This window comes from Bubalus bubalis, chromosome 2, assembly GCF_019923935.1.
Source record: "Bubalus bubalis isolate 160015118507 breed Murrah chromosome 2, NDDB_SH_1, whole genome shotgun sequence".
In the NCBI taxonomy this organism is placed as follows: Eukaryota; Metazoa; Chordata; class Mammalia; order Artiodactyla; family Bovidae; genus Bubalus; species Bubalus bubalis.
In genome coordinates this window covers 119,201,694-119,220,637 of record NC_059158.1, presented here as the reverse complement: position 1 = coordinate 119,220,637, position 18,944 = coordinate 119,201,694, and the positions used below count along the sequence as shown (strand labels likewise).

Sequence of the window (18,944 nt, the reverse complement as noted above, 5' to 3'; positions counted from 1 at the left end):
GGGAAAAACATTTTTCTTAAAATATTTGAGTAAACATGAAGTTACTCATGGTTAATAATTTCAAAGTAAACTTCATTTGTCATGGACATACAGAAGACGGGAGCCATGCTCTTATCACATTGCCTCACACACAATAGGTATGCACTAAACACTTCAGGAACTGTGTAGTAGAGGACTCAAGAGCAAGGGCTCCAGAGGCAGATGGTGAGGATTCAGATTTCTGTTCTGCCACTCTGGTTCTTGGAAATCTTCTAATCCTCCAAACTGCAGCTTCTCATTTGCAAAACTAGAATAAAAGTAGTATCTATGACATAGAATTATGGTATGTGGCCCTAGTCTAACTACTTTACCACTCGATCTCACAATTTCCCCATTTTTAACATAAGGATGATGGTACAAACTTGCAGAGTTCTAAAGGGGATTATTACTGTTAACTACCAGTAAAAACTACTAGTACTACTATTTTCTGTGTAAAAAAATCAAATATGATGTACTGATCAACCACACACAGCAAATTATGGCCTCATTTTGATAAAGGAAACACCTGATACTTATTATAATATATATGATTGTATGTGACCAAAAGATAGCTTCCCTAATTACTAGCTGTGCTACCTTGGAAATCTCTTCACCCTCTAAACCGTAGCTTCTCATATGCAAAACTGGAATAAAAGTAATATCTATCACATAGAGTTATGGTGAGGATAAAATGAGATATAGGCACTTGACCATTGCATGGCATTTATGAATAGTATTCAAAACTTTACCCTCTGTCAGTGATAATAAAAATGCCAATAATTTTATTACTAAAACTATTTTCCTTTTATAATTCTAAATTTACTTTGTAACTTTGTTATATCATCAAATTCTTATTACCAAATTCAGACTTACATTAAAGAAAGTAGGGAAAACCACTAGGCCATTCAGGTATGACCACAAACAAATTCCTTACAATTATAAAGGAGAAGTGACAAATAGATTCAAGGGATTAGATGTGATAGACATAGTGCCTGAAGAACTATGGCTGGGGGTTCATAACACTGTATAGGAGGCTGTGATCAAGACCATCTCTAAGAAAAAGAAATTCAAAAAGGCAAAATGATTGTAGGAGGGAGCCTTACAAATAGCTGAGAAAAGAGGAGAAGCAAAGGACAAAGGAGAAAAAGAAAGATATACCCATTTGAATGCAGAGTTCCAAAGAATAACAAGGAGAGATAAGAAAGACTTCCTAAGTGAACAATACAAAGAAACAGAGGAAAACAATATAATGGGAACGACTAGAGATCTCTTGGAGAAGGAAATAGAAACCAAAATTAGAGACACCAAGGGAACATTTCATACAAAGAAGGGCACAATAAAGGACAGAAATGGTATGGACCTAATAGAAGCAGAAGATATTAAGAAGAGGTGGCAAGAATACACAGAAGAACTATACAAAAGAGATCTTAATGGCCCAGATAACCACGATGGTGTGATCACTCACCAGGAGCTAAACATCCGGAGTGGAAAGTCAAGTGGGCCTTAGGAAACATCACTACAGACAAAGCTAGTGGAGGTGATGGAATTTCAACTGAGCTATTTCAAATTCTAAAAGATGATGCTGTGAAAGTGCTGCGCTCAATATGCCAGCAAATTTGGAAAACTCAGCAGTGCCCACAGGACTGGAAAAGGTCAGTTTTCATTCCAATCCTAAAAATAGGCAATGCCAAAAAATATTCAAACTACCACACAATTGCACTCATTTCACACACTAGCAAAGTAATGTTCAAAACTCTCCAAGCTAGGCTTCTCAGTGAACTGAGATCTTCCAGATGTTCAAGCTGGATTTAGAAAAGGCAGAGGAACCAGAGTTCAAATTGCCAATATATGTTGGATCACAGGAAAAGCAAGAGAGTTTCAGAAAAGCATCTACTTCTGCTTCATTGACTATGCTAAAGTCTTTGTGGATCACAACAAACTGTGGAAAATTCTTAAAGGAATGGGAATATCAGACCACCTTACCCGCCTCCTGAGAAACCTGCATGCAGGTCAGGAAGCAACAGTTAGAACCAGACATGGAACAACAGACTGGTTCCAGACTGGGAAAAGAGTATGTTAAGGATGTATGGTGTCACCTTGCTTATTTAACTTCTATGCAGAGTACATCATGAAAAATGCCAGGCTGGATGAAGCACAGATTCAGGCTGGAATCAAGACTGCTGGGAGAAATATCAATAACCTGAGATATGCAGATGATACATAATACAAATATACTCATACATATTTTGTACATAATACAAAAATACTCATCTAAATTTAAATCTTTTTTTTTTTTTTCACTCAGATAAGAAAACTGAGGGTTAGTTAAGGGAAGTGTCTGGCCCCATGTGCAGGGGATCATCCCCTCCTGAGATTCTCAATCCCATATCTATGTTTATTTTCTCCCACCCCTACTGCTTCACTTTCATAAAGGCCTCATTTCCTCTTGGCCCAAATATCAGTTCTCAAGAAAGAGCATACCAAGTTACCATGGAATTTCAAATCAATGCAGTTAGACATATATCATGACCACTGTCTACTCAGTCTTAAAGTTAAAAGGCCAAAGGGAATCATGGTGGAATTCAGTCAGATATCTGCAGACAGATGAGATGAGCTACCCCTGGACTGGCAGTCAGGAAAGTGAGTGCCAAGAGAAGGAAAACTTAGGATACATCTTAAATCAGACTGTGGGAGTGCTTATGGTATCCCTCACCTCCAAAGGGCAGCTCTGAAAGCAGCCATTTTCTAAGAACCACTTGTTTGTTTGTTTGTTGTTTAGTCACTCAGTCGTGTCCGACTCTCATGACCCCATGGACTGTAGCCCACCAGGTCCCTCTGTCCATGGGATTTCCCAGGCAAGAATACTTGACTGGGTTGCTAGTTTCTTCTTCCAGGGGATCTTCCAAACCCAGGGATTGGACCCATGTCTCTTGGATCTTGATCTGAACTTTATTTTGCTAAATCCTCAAGAATGGCTTTTCACCTCCCTGTGTGCAATTATTCTATTAAATACTTCATCTTCTCCACAGAGAGCTATTTGAAATTATCAAACTGTTCTCTCCCATCCTTCAAAAACACCTGGATCAATCTGTTGGGACAAACCTGACAAACAGCACTGGATGACTGGCTGCATTCCAGAACTTTGCTGTTGATGAATCAGGTCTGACATTCAAGCTCCAAAGGGCTTGTAAAAAGCTATCATAAAATTGCTTAAGAAGTTGGTTGAAACATCAACTGTAGACCTGGACTGCATCATTTTTGTGAGGTTGGGGATGTTAAGATTTTAGAGAATTTGGAAATGTGTCCATCTTTATAGTGTTAGACCAAGGCATTTCTAATCAACCCACATAAGGATTATACAACTCTAGGAGAATGTATCTTTCTTAGATACATTTACTCTCAACATAGATCCAAAGTAATTATTAGATATTACTTGTAGAAGATAGGTAAGTGGCAAAAAAATTCTGTCTGCTATAAAAGATAACCACCAAGGTTATAATTTAAATGCCCTATTGAATATTAAACAGTTTTGGATCTAAGTTTGCAGATTTTGTACGTCATTTATTTCAAGTCTCTTCCTCATATGTTTTTCAAACTAGCTTTCCCATCTTGATGGTTTCTTTATTAATAAGTTAAATCTTTGACATATGTTCCCTATACACTCATATGAGAAGCCAGGATTTCTTACTTGATAGGGATCAGTGCTGCTTTACAGATCGTATATAATCTACAATCTATCTTTCCATTCTCTGTCACTTCATCTGAGAAATAAAAAATAGCAGAAAATCGAGGTTTCACCCAACCATTACACTCATGTCCACCTGCTCCTTGATGCTTCCAGATAGGATCAATATATAATAGATTTAATCTTATTAAACTTACTGCCTAGAAAAAAAATTAAAGTAAAAGAAAAAAACCTAAACCAGCTGGAACCTTCCCATTAATTCTCACCCACTTTTACTTCATCTGACAACAACACAGACAACCAGACATGGCTTCTATGATCCCATGATTGAGTGAGTCACCTACCAACTCCCAAACTGGAAGAGAGGACCTCTAATTACTAAACTACTCTGGTTTCTAAATTCATCAGTGGTTACGACCTTTAACAAGTTAGCCTATATCATTCTCAGTTGTCTTGTCAGTTAATCAGGTAACACAATCACCATAGTTAGTTCTAAGAAACTTTTAAAAGAATCTTATCTGTAACAGGGGAAAAAAGTGAAAGAAAAACAAATTATATTGCTTAAAACTCTCAGTCAGAAATAGGGACACACAACACTTACTACTAATAACTGCCATCCACAGATTTTATGCTGGCAATCTAGTAGTTCCCATGCTCAGGTCATGTAATATGAAACTGCAGCATTTCTATACGAATGGATATTTTCTCCTCAAAAATTGGCTTTAAATGTAATTTAGCAGATATTAATGATAGCAGTTCTATGCTATCATATTTACTTAATTTTTATCATATATATAACCTCTTGGTACTTTATGACCTGTCTAAAACACCTTTTTTAGTTACAGAGACTCATTCTGGAGTTTATGTAATAATCATGGGCTTGTTATACTGCATAGCTCCAAACCAGAAATTTTATACCATGATGCTTTTGTCCTAGATTTCCCCTTAACTAAAACTGTCTTGTGTGACCAATAAGCAATATGAAGCTGACATTTCTGAGCCCAAACAGCTAATCCTAGATTGTATTTACCTATTTTCAAATATTTGCACCATCTGTGATTCTATATTAGTTTTTTTAGATTCGCCATTACAGCTCTCAGCTCTGAATAGGAATTAAACAACATTCCAAATGTAGAATGTATCATAAGCATGAGTAGGATTTTTAACCATGGAATGGAGGGGAAAAAATCAGGAAAGGCAAATCCATACTCAGTTCTTCACCTTTAGAATGCAAACATTGTTGATTTTTCTGCATTTATAAAGAATCTAAAAATAAATGGATATTTTACTAACCAAACCAACACCTAATCCATCTTTGCTTTGGAGCCAAGTTGAACCCATATAATCTCCATGTCAAAAAAAAAAGTCTCAATATTAAATGTGCTCTGAAGTTTAGTCCAAGTAACAGAGAAAAAAGATGAAGCCAGAGCCTCCAATCCATGGGAAGCCTGACGCCCCATCCCTTTGCCTCTCTCTGGTAGTTGTTGTTGTTCAACACTCGGTCATGTCCAGCTCTTTGTAACACCATAAACTGCAGCACACCAGGTTTCCCTGTCCTCCTCTGTCTCCCGGAGTTTACTCTCAGTCATGTCCATTGAGTCGATGATGCCATCCAACCATCTCATCCTCTGTCACCCCCTTCTCCTCCTGCCCTCAATCTTTTCCAGCATCAGGATCTTTTCCAGAGTTGGCTTTTCACATCAGGTGGCCAAAGTATTGGAGCTTCAGCACCCATCCTTCCAATGAATATTCAGAGCTGATTTCCTTTAGGATGGACTGGTTTGATCTCCTTGCTGTCCAAGGAACTCTCAAGAGTCTTCTCCAGCACCCAATATACATTAACAACAATACAAGCACAGCCATTTTCATCATCCCCTGATTAATAAACCTATCTCATTGCTAATCTTCAGAACAATTCAGCAAGGTAAGCATCATACCATTTTCAGATGAAATATTAAATTCAGAAAGAGACTAGGTAACTTGCTCAAACTAGTTAGTAGAGTTTAAACTGAGGTTGCAACTTCCCAGATGGCTCTGTGGTAAAGAACCCACCTGCTAATGCAGGAGAGATGTGGGTTCTATCCCTGGGTTGGGAAGATCCCCTGAAGGAGGAAATGGCAACCTGCTGTAGTTTTCCTGCCTGGAGAATCCCATGGAGAGGAGCCTGGTGGGCTATAGTCATGGGGTCACAAAGATGAGCATGCATGACATCATCAAATGAATAGAAAGCCATTGTTCTTTCCACTAACAAGAATTTTGTGTGAATGTTCACACAAAACTACTTGTCAAACTGGTTCAAAGTAGTTCACATGTCAAAACTACTTCCTATATATTTAGCATATAAAAGTTCCTCTGATCTAGTACTGAAACTTGAGACACTGACAAAATTACTACATCCTCTAGAAATGGTTCTGTTTTCCAAGAACTCCAGCAAATCAGAAGCCTGTTATTTCTACTAACTTCCAAAGAAAGCTCTAAAATTCACCTTGATGCTTTCTAGAGCACCTGGGTGCATCCCTCCATTCACAAGAAGGGACTCATCCAATCACTTGTCTATTCATCATTGAATTGCAATTTCAAGTGCTGAGTGTAAAGATCAATGGGTCCTCTTTTATGCTGAGGAGAAGAGGAGAGGTCTAAGAATGCCCATGTCTTCGCATATGGTGAGAGTTGCTATCATTTCCTTGGAACGGTGCACCTCACAGCTTATTTTCATGATGGCTTTATGGCATTGGGGTGCTCTCTTGCCACAGCTAGTTGGAGAAGATGCTTATGTGGTTCCATGGTTTTGTGGCCAGGTGCCAAGAGTCTAAAGACCACTGGCCTAGAACCAGCACATCACAATGGAGAAACCAAGAAATATCAAGAGTTTTACCTACAGATTCAAAGCCTTTAAGAACATTAATTTAAAAAACAAATTTTACTCTGATGTCAAATGCTAAGGAAGGTGTTTGTGCCACCAAAAAAATCACCAGAGACTCTATATCAATAGCTGACTCTGCTGGCATGACACATGAAAAATGCACATAAGTAAAAGACCCCAAATCAAGTATTGCTTCCGATTCTAACCAATGGTGTGATCTGAAACAGGACACTCACCTCTACATTGACTGTCTCCTGATTTGAAAAAAAAGACAAGAAGAGTTTCTCAAAATGTTATCATCGATAACTTTATGGCTATTTGATGGAAGAATCTGGAAAAGCAAGGTCACTATGGACATTGCAGTTGTCTAGACTCAAGGAATCAGTCTTGGAAAGAAACTGGATCTCAGAAATACAGAAAGGCAGAAAAAACTGGATTTGGATTTAGAGATGGCACAGATGCAAAGGGAAACACAGGAAATCAAAGGGACCATCCTGTAACATAACAAGCTCTGATTCTGTGTGCAAACAGACATTTGTAAGGAGTGACAGATGCAAAAGAAACCACCCATAATGCCACTCTGGCACTAATGTTGGGTAAATCCCATTTGCAATAATAATATGAGGGTGAGTTTCTTCATTTCAGCTCCAGGTTCAATTCACACCTATCTATCACTGCCAACATGACTTGTCAAGAAATGAAAACCACTTAATTCATAGGATCAGGGAAAAGGAACAACTTTATGAAGATGCTGAATATACCTTCAAAATATGCTTTCTTTATATCTTATAAACACTCTTTATAGTACTCTAAGAAGAAACAAACAGTGAAATGCACAGTCTTTTCCCTTAAAATCTCTAAAAGCTAATGGAGTAGATAGAAAATCTATTCATAAATTCATAAATCCCAGGAAATGTAAATTACACGCCAACCTAGCCAAACAAATGACCTATTTCTACATTTGAGACATTCTTCATGAATTTCAGATTTTTCTTTGTGAAAAGATAGTTTTGACCTCTATTCCAAAGGTATCTTGATTCCTAATCCTGTATTCTGTGTCTAAGTGAGAAGAATCATGCAAGTTCATAAAACACTGATTTAAAGGGTTGTTTTGTTAAAAAAAAAAAAAAAGAAAGTTCTAGCATTTGTTTCAAAATATGTGAAATGAAAAAAAAAAATCCATGTCTTGCATTCATTAACACATATTAAAACCTTTCCTGGAGGTGAGATGTGATTAATGGAATCATGAGTATCAGAATTTTCACTTACTCCATTACTCTTGCAAAAACTAAAACCACATATCAATAACAGAAAAGGCCTGTTTCTACCTTGTATAAGCCTTATTAATGCAACTTTGAGTGGTCTCTCTGGCTCATTATTTGAAAATAAATTGCAGGAAAGCTTTCCATTCAGGTTCTCAATAATATACCTCAGATTTGTCATATTTAGGTTTTCAGAGCAGAGACTTTCATACAGAAGAAAAAAATCGAATCTGTATTTAGATCTTAAAAGACGGTTGGGGATAAAGATAATAAAAATGGCTTGTTTCCTCACTTTTCTTCATTTGCTGTCTTGTAACCTGATACATAGGTTTTTGCACTGACCTGAGAAAAATCGATAAGTATGATAAATTACAATAATATTCAAGTCAGATAACATACAACTTGGCTGGAGAATATATAGATGACTTGATTTGGCTCTTCCAGATCTGAAGTCAGTTTTGATTATACACTTTTCTTAAATTTCAACTCAACATATCATCAGTTCCCACATGCAAAGAATTTCTAAGGAAATTCAGTCATTTCTGGAAACCAAACTTCTGGAAAGAGAATATTAAACCATGATCACTTCAAAGAAGATCCTAAACAGTTTAGCACCTGAAAATAGTACAAATCAGTCAGGTTGTTATAAATTTTTACTGAATGCCTTATAATAAATTAACTGTAACTACTTAGCATATTAAGATCATTTGTGTGAGTGTGTGTATGACCCTATGGAATAGAGCCCACCAAGCTCTTCTGTCCATGGGATTCTCTAGGCAAGAATACTGGAATAGGATGCCATTCCCTCTTCCAGGCAATCTTCCCTACCTAGGAATCAAACCCACACCTCCTGCATTGCAGGTGGATTCTTTACCCATGAGCCACCTGGGAAGCCCATGGTAATGTACACACACACACACACACACACACACACACACACACATATGCTTCAGTTCAGTTCAGTTCAGTCGCTCAGTCATGTCCGACTCTTTGCGACCCCATGAATTGCAGCACGCCAGGCCTCCCTGTCCATCACCAACCCCGGAGTTCACTCAGACTCACGTCCATCGAATCAGTGATGCCATCCAGCCATGTCATCCTCTGTCATCCCCCTCTCCTCTTGCCCCCAATCCCTCCCAGCATCAGAGTCTTTTCCAATGAGTCAACTCTTCGCATGAGGTGGCCAAAGTACTGGAGTTTCAGCTTTAGCATCAGTCCTTCCAAAGAAATCCCAGGGCTGATCTCTTTCAGAATGGACTGGTTGGATCTCTTTGCAGTCCAAGGGACTCTCAAGAGTCTTCTCCAACACCACAGTTCAAAAGCATCAATTCTTCAGTGCTCAGCCTTCTTCACAGTCCAACTCTCACATCCATACATGACCACAGGAAAAACCATAGCCTTGACTAGACAGACCTTTGTTGGCAAAGTGATGTCTCTGTTTTTGAAAATGCTATCTAGGTTGGACATAACTTTCCTTCCAAGGAGTAAGCGTCTTTTAATTTCATGGCTGCAATCACCATCTGCAGTGATTTTGGAGCCCAAAAAAATAAAATCTGACACTGTTTCCACTGTTTCCCCATCTATTTCCCATGAAGTGATGGGACCAGATGCCATGATCTTTGTTTTCTGAATGTTGAGCTTTAAGCCAACTTTTTTACTCTCCTCTTTCACTTTCATCAAGTTTAGTATTTTCATTAATGTAAATACAAAATTACCCTTGCAAAAAAACACAATAATCTTCTCAGATAATTTAGACACATAGTAACAATAAGAATAAAAATATGGAGTTGACCAGCAAAGTTCATTTAGGCTTTTCCATAAGCTGTTACCAGAAAACCTGAACAAACTTTCTGGCCAACCCAATACGCCCTAAGTTTTACCCAGGGACAGAAGTTAAACAAGCCTCTTCACATGGATTGTCACTAATCCTTGCCACTTTCTCCCCATCCCCTTCCTTTAAAGAGAAGAACAGGTTTCAGAGGGGTTAAATCATTTGCTCTACATTGCACAGCAAATGGCAAAAGAAAGATTCAGTCTGAAATCTGTTGGACTCTGTTTTCAACCCTACATCATGCCACCTTCTTCTCCAAAATATAATTAATCTGAGAATCATTTGGCAATTCCAAAATATATTGCAGAAGATGCTGTTCTGGTTAGTGGGAAAAAGCATATTATCTGCAAATTGGTTTAAAAATTATTAATGCTTTAACAATTCTGAAATAAACCATGGGATGAACAAACTTGAAAAGAAAATGAAAATCATTTTCTATTATGTAGAAGACATTACCAAGAGTGCTGTTAACATCAATTACAGTTTGAAATAAAATCTTTTTTCTATCAGCTTCGGATAGAAGCCAGTTTTCTGCATTTGGTCTGGCGGCTGGGTATTATATTTACCATCACATACAAGTATGTCTGAAACCTTAGGAATTTAGGGCAGTTTAAGGACAATGAATGAATAATAGATGAAGTCTCTCTTAAATGTCCCATTCTCCCCACTGAGCCTACTCCCCAGCTTCCTCTCTTATCCTGGAAATGACAAGCCTTCTTTTAGTGAATACATAATAAATGATAAGAATATCAAAAAAAAAAAAAAAAAAAGAATATCTACCAGATAGGGGAATGGTAGGTACACATTTTAAAAGCCTTGGAAAACATGTGTTGTCTAGATGGAGAAAAGTAAACAGAGGTTGGCTATTGCCAAAAAGCTTGTAGACCAGGTCAAGTACAAATTTTAACACAAGACTGAGCTGGAAATAATCAGTACTGAACTATATGACTTCTCAAGGAGAGGCAGCATACACTTTTCGCTGAAGTATTTCTAACTTTACATGAAAATGTGTTTATGAAGAAGTTTATGTTTCCTCCACTATTTATTTTTGCTCTTTTGGAAGCTTTTAGAGGTCTTCAAGTAGGGAGAGCTCCACCCTTTCCTGGTTGACACATATTTTAGTACATATCCCCATTAAAATGTTTCAGTAAGATATTAACTTGATTAGAACCCACAGAGTCACTCAGCAAGTATGAAAATACATGGAGGTAACTTTAATAGTCAGACATCAAAAATGTTGTGTATATTTAAATATTGCAATGGAATAGCTGTTAAAAAAAAAAAGTGTGTGTAAAAATATTTCAAATTATCTGAGCCCAATACTGGGTTACTTAGTCTCACTCCCAATGATAGTAGGCACACCCACCCTGGGCTCCTCAGGGGACTCCACTTGCGATGCACATTTTCCTGTTCCAAAACTAAAATCTCATCTCCTGAGATATTTCTGTAAGCCACACCCCTCTTTTCTCTTTCTCCATGCTTACTACCAATATAAGTACATTGAAAATAATATGCATGTTCAGCAGCTAATTCCTTGGAGAAGGAAATGGCAATCCACTCCAGTGTTCTTGCCTGGAGAATCCCAGGGATGGACGAGCCTGGTGGGCTGCCATCTATGGGGTTGCACAGAGTCGGACACAACTGATGTGACTTAGCAGCAGCAGCAGCAGCAGCAGTGAGACTTAACCAATGTTTACTTTTAGCATGGCCTCTTATAGAGTAGGACAGTAAAGAAGTGAGGCTTTTTTACATTTTTGTTTGTTTAATTTTATTTGAAGGATAACTGCCTTATAGTATTGCATTGGTTTCTACCAAACATCAACATGAATCAGCCATAGGTTTACCTATGTCCCCTCCCAATTGAACATACCTTCTACCTCCCCCCACCATCCCACTCCTCTAGGTTATTACTGAGTCCTGGTTTGAGTTTCCTGATTCATACAGCACATTCCCATTGGCTATCTATTATACATATGGTAATGTATGTTTCCATGTAACTCTATACAGCCCACCCCACCCAAGTCATGTTCATAAGTCTGTTCTCAATGTCTGTGTCTCCACTGCTGCCTTGCAAATAGGTTCATCAGTACCCTCTTTCTAGATTCTATATATATATATATGCACTAATATACAATAATAGCTTTTCTCTTTCTGACTTACTTCACTCTGTAAAATAGGCTTTAGGTTCATCCACCTCATTAGGACTGACTCAAATGTGTTCCTTTTTATGGCTGAGTAATATTCCACTGTATATATGTACCATAGCTTCTTTATCCATTCATCTGTCAATAGACATCTAGGTTGCTTCCATGTCCTAGGTATTGTTAACAGAGCTGCAATGAAAATTTGGGTACATGTGTCTTTTTCAATTTTGGTAGAGAAGTGAGTTTTCATTGAGTGGAAATAAGGATGTTATGGAATATTGTAAAGTCTGCATTTCTGCCAACTCAATGCCTAACTCAATAATATTTACTACATCATTAAAATATTTTTATGCATGTGAAAACTCATATGTAATCACATACATATGTGTACTAATTAATGCAATATTCTGGAAAATACTAAAATGATATAGCAGCTGTACGTGACTCAATGATCCTCTAAGTTTCTTCCTCCCTGGGTTCCTGTTCCCAAACTATACATGTAATGAAAGCACTTTGTATGAGATAAGCATTTTTCAAAAGCTTTTACTTATTATTTCATTCAGTCCTTACAACAATCAGGTATAGGATCTATAGCCACCTCCATTCACAGATGAAATACAGAAAATGACTTATCTTGCTACCCAAAACACAGCAATGACTATCAGAGCTGAGATATGAATTTGAATCTGAGTTTTCCAGTGCATAATATATAGACAGTGGTAAATAAATACTCCGGTTGATGGCACAAAAACTCACAGTCCTAGTTGCAGCATTCTAGCTTTGTGGCAGTGCTAATGGTAAAGAACCAGCCCACAATGCAGGAGATACAAGATTTAGGTTCAATCCCTGGGTTGGGAAGGTTCCCTGGAGGAGGGCATGGCAACCCACTCCAGTATTCTTGCCTGGAGAATCCCATGGACAGAGGAGCCTGGAGGGCTATAGTCAGTCCACAGGGTCGCAAAGAGTTGGACACAGCTGAAGGAACTCAGCATGCCATGCATGCTACATGATAACCTATAAATAAATTTAAAATATGTCTATAAGTACTAAAAGTCTAAAACATAATATAATCATAAATGGTCCAAGAAACCAAAGTTTGGAAATAATTTTAATTTTACTTAGACTTGGAGAAATTGGTTCTAGTGTTTTGTTTCCAATATAACGCTCTTCATTAATAATACAATTTTATTTAACTTGTTTTTATATACTTTAATCTTTCTTAAATGTGCAATATGCTCAGTCTTTCAAATAAACAGAGAGATCAGAAGCTTATAAGCTAGGAATGTTTTGTGGTGTGTTCTAAACTCAGCAGATAAAATGTTGTACATATTTGTAGTAAGACATATATATATAATATATGTAATAATAAATTAAGGGATGATAGGACTTCCCTGGTGGCTCAGATGGTAAAGCGTCTGTCTACAATGTGGGAGGCCTGGGTTCGATCCCTGGGTCAGGAAGATTCCCTGGAGAAGGAAATGGCAACCCACTCCAGTACTCTTGCCTAGAAAATCCCATGGACGGAAGAGCCTGGTGTCCATGGGGTCACAAAGAGTCGGACACGACTGAGCGACTTCACTTTCTTTCTTTCACTTTAGGATGTATATATCTCCTAAGTTATGGATGGCATCACTGATTCAATGGACATGAACTTGGGCAAACTCCGGGAGATGGTGAGAGACAGAGAGGCCTGGCATGCTGCAGTCCATGGGGTCACAAAGAGTCAGATATAACTTGGTGACTGAACAACAAGTTATAAAAACTTCTACATAGCACCTGTATCAAATGTCTTTTATAACCAAATGATACAGAATTCTTCCACCAATAAGATACTATGTATTTTATATTGAATGTTGAGAAGTAATACATTTTCTATTAAAGTTTCTTAACATGATTTCTAAAAGCTTTCTTTGACGTTCTGTGTTAAAAACAATATAAACTAAATTATGACATGTTTATGTATTAGAGAAGAATAACTTTTTTATGAATTCATTAAGTATTCATTTGAAATTTTTAATCAGGTTTGTTGACCAAAGTGGAAGTAAAAATACTAGATCCTAATTTCTTTGTGAAAACTTTAGGTTAATATCACCTAAAAGTCAAAAGTACCCTAATATTTTACAAAAGGCATTTTACGTATTATCTATTTAACCCCAATTTTGTTCATGAACTATTTCATTAATAGGCTGTTATGTAAGAGAGTAAGAGAGTGGATTTCTACTAGAATGAGTTTTACTGTTTTTGATTTTTTATGCATAACTAATGCTGCCTCTGCAGCCAAACAGTTGTTTATAAAAATACACTTTTTAGTCATACTTCAGTAAATAAGGTTATCTTTTTTTTCTTGTTTAATTTTTTTGTTTGTTTGTTTGCTTTTTTGTTGTTGGGTTTGGTTTTTTGGAGCTGAGAGACCTGTCAAACATTTTAGGAAATATTTTTACCCATTGGACTCAGCAGAAGGGTGCCACCTGGTGGCAACCTGAGCAAATCCTAAACCAGGTCTAACTATAAAAAGGTATGTTTAAGAAGCCTTGAAAGTCTTACCACTACCAAGGGCAAATGATAGAAATATTTTTTTTTAAGTTCCTATGTACTTATCAGGATATACCTGGTTTTATATTATTTTAAGAGATACTAACCTAATTTTTTAATTTCAAGATTTATTATTTACATTTACAGTTGAAGAGTTAAACAAAATCTCTACCTATTTTATATTCAAAGTAAATTTGTACACATGCATACGTAATATTTGCAATTCTTCTGCATTATGCCAGTAGAAGGGTGTTGAACTGTAATTGTGTAAAGGTTAGAAGATGGAGCTTTACAGTTAAAAGAGCTTATTTTTTTAACTGCCATAGACTAGGACTATGTCTTATCTGTACCACTTATGAAGACAAGGTTGATCAAGTTGTTTAGTTACTTGAGAGAATTCTCTGTTCTCATCCCTAAACTAGGAATAATAACAAGACCTAACTTAAAAATTGTCAGCTTTGAGGATCAAGTAGAAAAATGCATTCAGTGAGTGTTACCTTATCAACCCAGAGGACAGTTCTCAGCACATGGCAAGCACACAGGAAGTGATTTCCAAATCTAATAATAAGTTACAACTAGCCACTCAAGATTATGTATTCCCTGATGTAAAATGGATATTGATTACGTTAAGTGGGAATGACTGCTTCTACCCACAGCTAAGCATTTATTTTTAGACATTTTGTAAATGTGAAGTGTTATAAAAACAACAGAAGTAACTGTTGTAAACATTTATTTAATCAATGAAGCTTTAAAGGCAAGACTACTGAGATGATGAAAATATCTCCAATGATTCAGAACAGTAATAAAAATATGCGGTCCCTGTTACTCTTGTTGTAGCTGCTCCCAGAGGAAGGGCTACCTCTGGTCATGGCACCCTATGCTAGAAGACAGTAGTAGATAAGGTGAAACAGGGATGTCGAACTCTCTAAAAGGCCACAACAACAATCAAATTCTGCGGTTCATAACCATCTCACGGAAAAGAAAGACTCTGGTCTTCCATGATGCTGTTTGTGGAAATGAGTGTTTGATGGCCTCTGGACAAGGCATCTTTGAGGTTTCATAATAATCACTACCACAAAAAGCAAAAGACCTTTCTGGCAATATTCAAAAGCTTAAATCACTCAAAATCAACACCTAGCAAGTGACTTACTGGAACACACCCCCTATTAAACCATTAAGTAGGATTTCATAAAGCCACATTTTTAATTTTGTGAATCTTTTTTTTTTTTTTTTTTTCAGAAATATCACAGAAACTTGAACAATCGATCTTGTCTATATGGAGGTATTATATCTGGGGCCACATGAGAGTTACCTAACAACTGCAGAATTAAATCACAATGACTAATACTATTAATAAAACCTAGAATCTTAAAAGAAATAGTTTAAGCCATCACAGCAATTGTCCACATCATCTGCTCATCATTTTGTATGTCAAGCTTTAGACAAAGAATAGACTACACATAGGTATTTTCTGGGATTGCCTGGAAAACTCCCAGTGGGATGCTGCCATGTATATTTCAGTCTTCCTTTCCTTTCCCTTGAGAAATCAATCTCTTTCATTTTAGCTCAAGTGTAATATGCATACCATTGACATTGTAAAATCATGTCAGTGCTCAGAAAGGCACTTAAAAAAACTCAATTAAAACAAGAGTTCTACAAATGGCCACTCCCTGACTATTTGAAGTAGCATAAGCAAAAATGCACACTAACAACGGATTCAAGCTTGAGTCTGTCTTCATGTGAATTTTAAGTACCAGATTAGTTCTGAAAAAAGGCTTTGCTGTGGATATACAGCTTGTCCACTATTTACATAAACATTTTCAGCTTCTGTATCCTCTGCTTCTTCCTCCCCACCTCCACCATCACTGAACTGTTTGCAGAGCCTCAAGTAACCAGCTGGTGTCACAGGTTAGTGAGTAAAGATTTCATGTGGAGACTCTCACCTGACTAATCATTCTTATTGGTAGTATCATTCCAAGTGCAGTAGAGAGGCTCAGTGGCTTATTAATGAAATTTAAGAGCTGTCAGCCTGAAAGAGGATGTTAAATCCATGCTCCTCTCCTGAAATTATTTTTATAATCAGCTAACGGGTTGCTACCTTGTGATGTGTGCTGGAGGGAGCAGGGAAAAGAGATACAAGGAGAAAGGACAGGTTATACACATGTTTTAATATTTTCATACTTTTCTCAGGGTAAGGAGCAAAAAGAATGGTTTAAGAAAACAAGTGCTTTATAAAAACTGCAACATCCATCTCAGTAAAGGGAGGGGGCTTTAAGTCTGAGTAATCCTCACCACCTATGTGAAACATATGTGAGCAAAATGAGAAGAGGGGGGAAGGGCGAAAGAGAGGCCACTAGCCAGGAGCGACAGCCAGGACTAGAACATTAATAACGGCAGCCCTAGAGTCGCCCCCTCTGCCTCCCACCACTATGAGCGGACAGCTCCCCTTCACTAACTCCTCAATGCTTAAAATATGCGAAGAGCTGAGCCCTACTGTAGCCTCGCTGTTTTCACCCCCTTCATCCACTTCTAGCAACGAGCTCGAAGTGTCTCCGCCAGAAATGCTTTGAGAGGCCTTCAATAGTGCACTCGGGGCAAAGAGACCACCTCTGGACCCCGGCGCCTCCATCCTCCAGCTCCGTGGTTATCCGCAGACCTAAGTACAACCCTCTTGGTTCAGACTCTCTAAATGAGTAAACGTGACAGCCTCCCTCCTCTCGGCCAGGGCACCTCGGCGCTCCCGACCCTCCAACTTTGGGAAAAGACGACACCGAACTCACGAGTCACCCCAACCCAGGGACAGAGACGAGATGGAGATTCACCGTAAGGTTATGCTACAGATTCCTAAAGACCGAAACAAAACGGGGTGACCAGAGAGGAAAGACAGAAAAACCGACTAAAATTACCCTCAGCCAGCACAGCGCACCCCCTCATTTCTGCAGAAACAACACATCTGGACTCAACAAATCACTAAAGCCAGTATCTTCCCAGTTCCACCTAATCATGCCTTTTTGCTCCAAGCTCGGTTCCAAGCAGACAACAGATGCGTGGTACACCCTCTTCCCCCATTTTGCGTCCCTCACCCCCACCCCCGTCCCGGTCTCCTCAAAGGAAAACAGAAAGGAAAGGAAGAACTCTGATGGCCTAAAGGTCATCTGCCTACTCGGGTAAGCTTTGGTCTCAGCTACGTGAAAACAGGGTTCGAACCCAGCAAGTGGAAGCCTCCAGGAGAGCAGCAATTCCTCCAACGTGCTTCAATAGGAGCCAAGAGGTCCCCATTTCTTGGCCCCGGCCACCTTCCCTCCGTCGGGGGCCGGCCCGAGGGGTTGCCCAGGCCACCCCTCCTTTACCTCTCTGCCCACTTCCCCGCGGCTCTCCACCTTGCGCATCCTCTCGCCCGGCCCCGGAGCGCACTCGGAGGCTCTAACTTCGTGCCGAGTCCATGGATGAGCTGAGGAGAGCCTGGAACTGGGGCGGGGGTGGGTGGGGAGAAGGAGGCGTGGGAGCTGAGCCCTGGAGGAGGGGCGGGGGGAGCGCGGGTTGGAGTCTCCCTTCCTGGGAGGGCCTGGCCGCAGCTGCCAACTCTCACCTGGTCCGCCGGCTGCGCCTGGCTCGCCCTGGCCCCTGGGGTGGGCTGTTGCTCCTGCTTCATGGCTGTCATCGCCCGCGGCCCGTGTTGGCGCTCACTTCCTCGCGGGCACTTCAGACTCGGGGACCGTCACTTGGCAGGGATCGCATGTCACAGGCTCCCGATGCTCTCCGAATTGGCGGAAGGCAAAGCGGCAGCGACGGGGTGGGGGGAGGGGAGCGATGGGGAGGGGAAGAGGAGCGGCACCAGGCAAGCTCCCCCTCGCAGGATCCCTCCTTCGGCCACCGCAGACCCTCTAACTCCCCACTCCCCCCGCCCCCCACCACCACCCCACCACCCCAAAGCGTAGACAGCCTTGGAGAGCGGACACCACCAACTGACAAGTTAGCGGAGCGGCGAGCGGCTGGAGAGCGGCACCTGACAGTGCTGGAGCGTTGTCTCGCAGTCCCGGAGGAGCCCGGCTCGCCTTCTACCGCAGTCTGCGCCCCCCGCCAGCCCCCGGGGGCTCCCCGCGCCGAGCTCAGCGCGCCAGGTGGAGCAGCCGGGAGCCGCGCGCCAGCATCTCTGGAGCAACTGCAAAGCGGGCGAGAGCACTGCGCCTGGCGCGAGCTCCCCACACGCGCGGCGGAGGCTGCCCGGCTCCGCGGGTCCCCTCACCCCCTCCCGCCCCCCGCGGGCTCCTGCTAAAACCCGGAGAAGCGGAGTGCGCTCTTGCAAAGCCCTCGGTGGCTCCTGCGCTGTCACTGGGCATGCTCCAGCGCTCTGAGAAGCCAGGGGGCAGAGGGGTACTGTCGGTCGAGAGCCCCATCCCGGGCACCAACACCTATCGGGACCCAAGAGGTTGTCGTAGACTGATTACGACCGGTCTTCTGATTTGAGTCAATGGACAGGGATCCTTTAGCCTCCAGCCTGGATTCCACGGCTAGTTGGTTAATAATGCCAGTGGAATTCCTAAAGGTTGAATTAAAATAATGATACTCTGGTACTCATACTTTTTTCTCCCTGTCTCTGGACACGAAG

At 40.1% G+C, this 18,944-nt stretch overlaps 1 protein-coding gene across 2 annotated transcripts in view; it reads right to left on the bottom strand.

Moving 5' to 3' along the window:
* DPP10 (dipeptidyl peptidase like 10) overlaps nt 1-18,634 on the bottom strand; it is a 793,501-nt gene extending 774,867 nt beyond the window's left edge. The window contains exon 1 of one of the 2 annotated variants that reach the window (XM_025277255.3): nt 17,925-18,634. In XM_025277255.3, the coding sequence (XP_025133040.2) occupies nt 17,925-17,996 (72 nt within the window). In that variant the 5' untranslated portion in view covers nt 17,997-18,634. Of the gene's footprint in view, nt 1-17,685; nt 17,805-17,924 lie in introns of those variants that run through there. The other variant, XM_025277261.3, reaches the window with a different exon arrangement.
* Between the last annotated feature and the right edge of the window lie 310 nt (nt 18,635-18,944).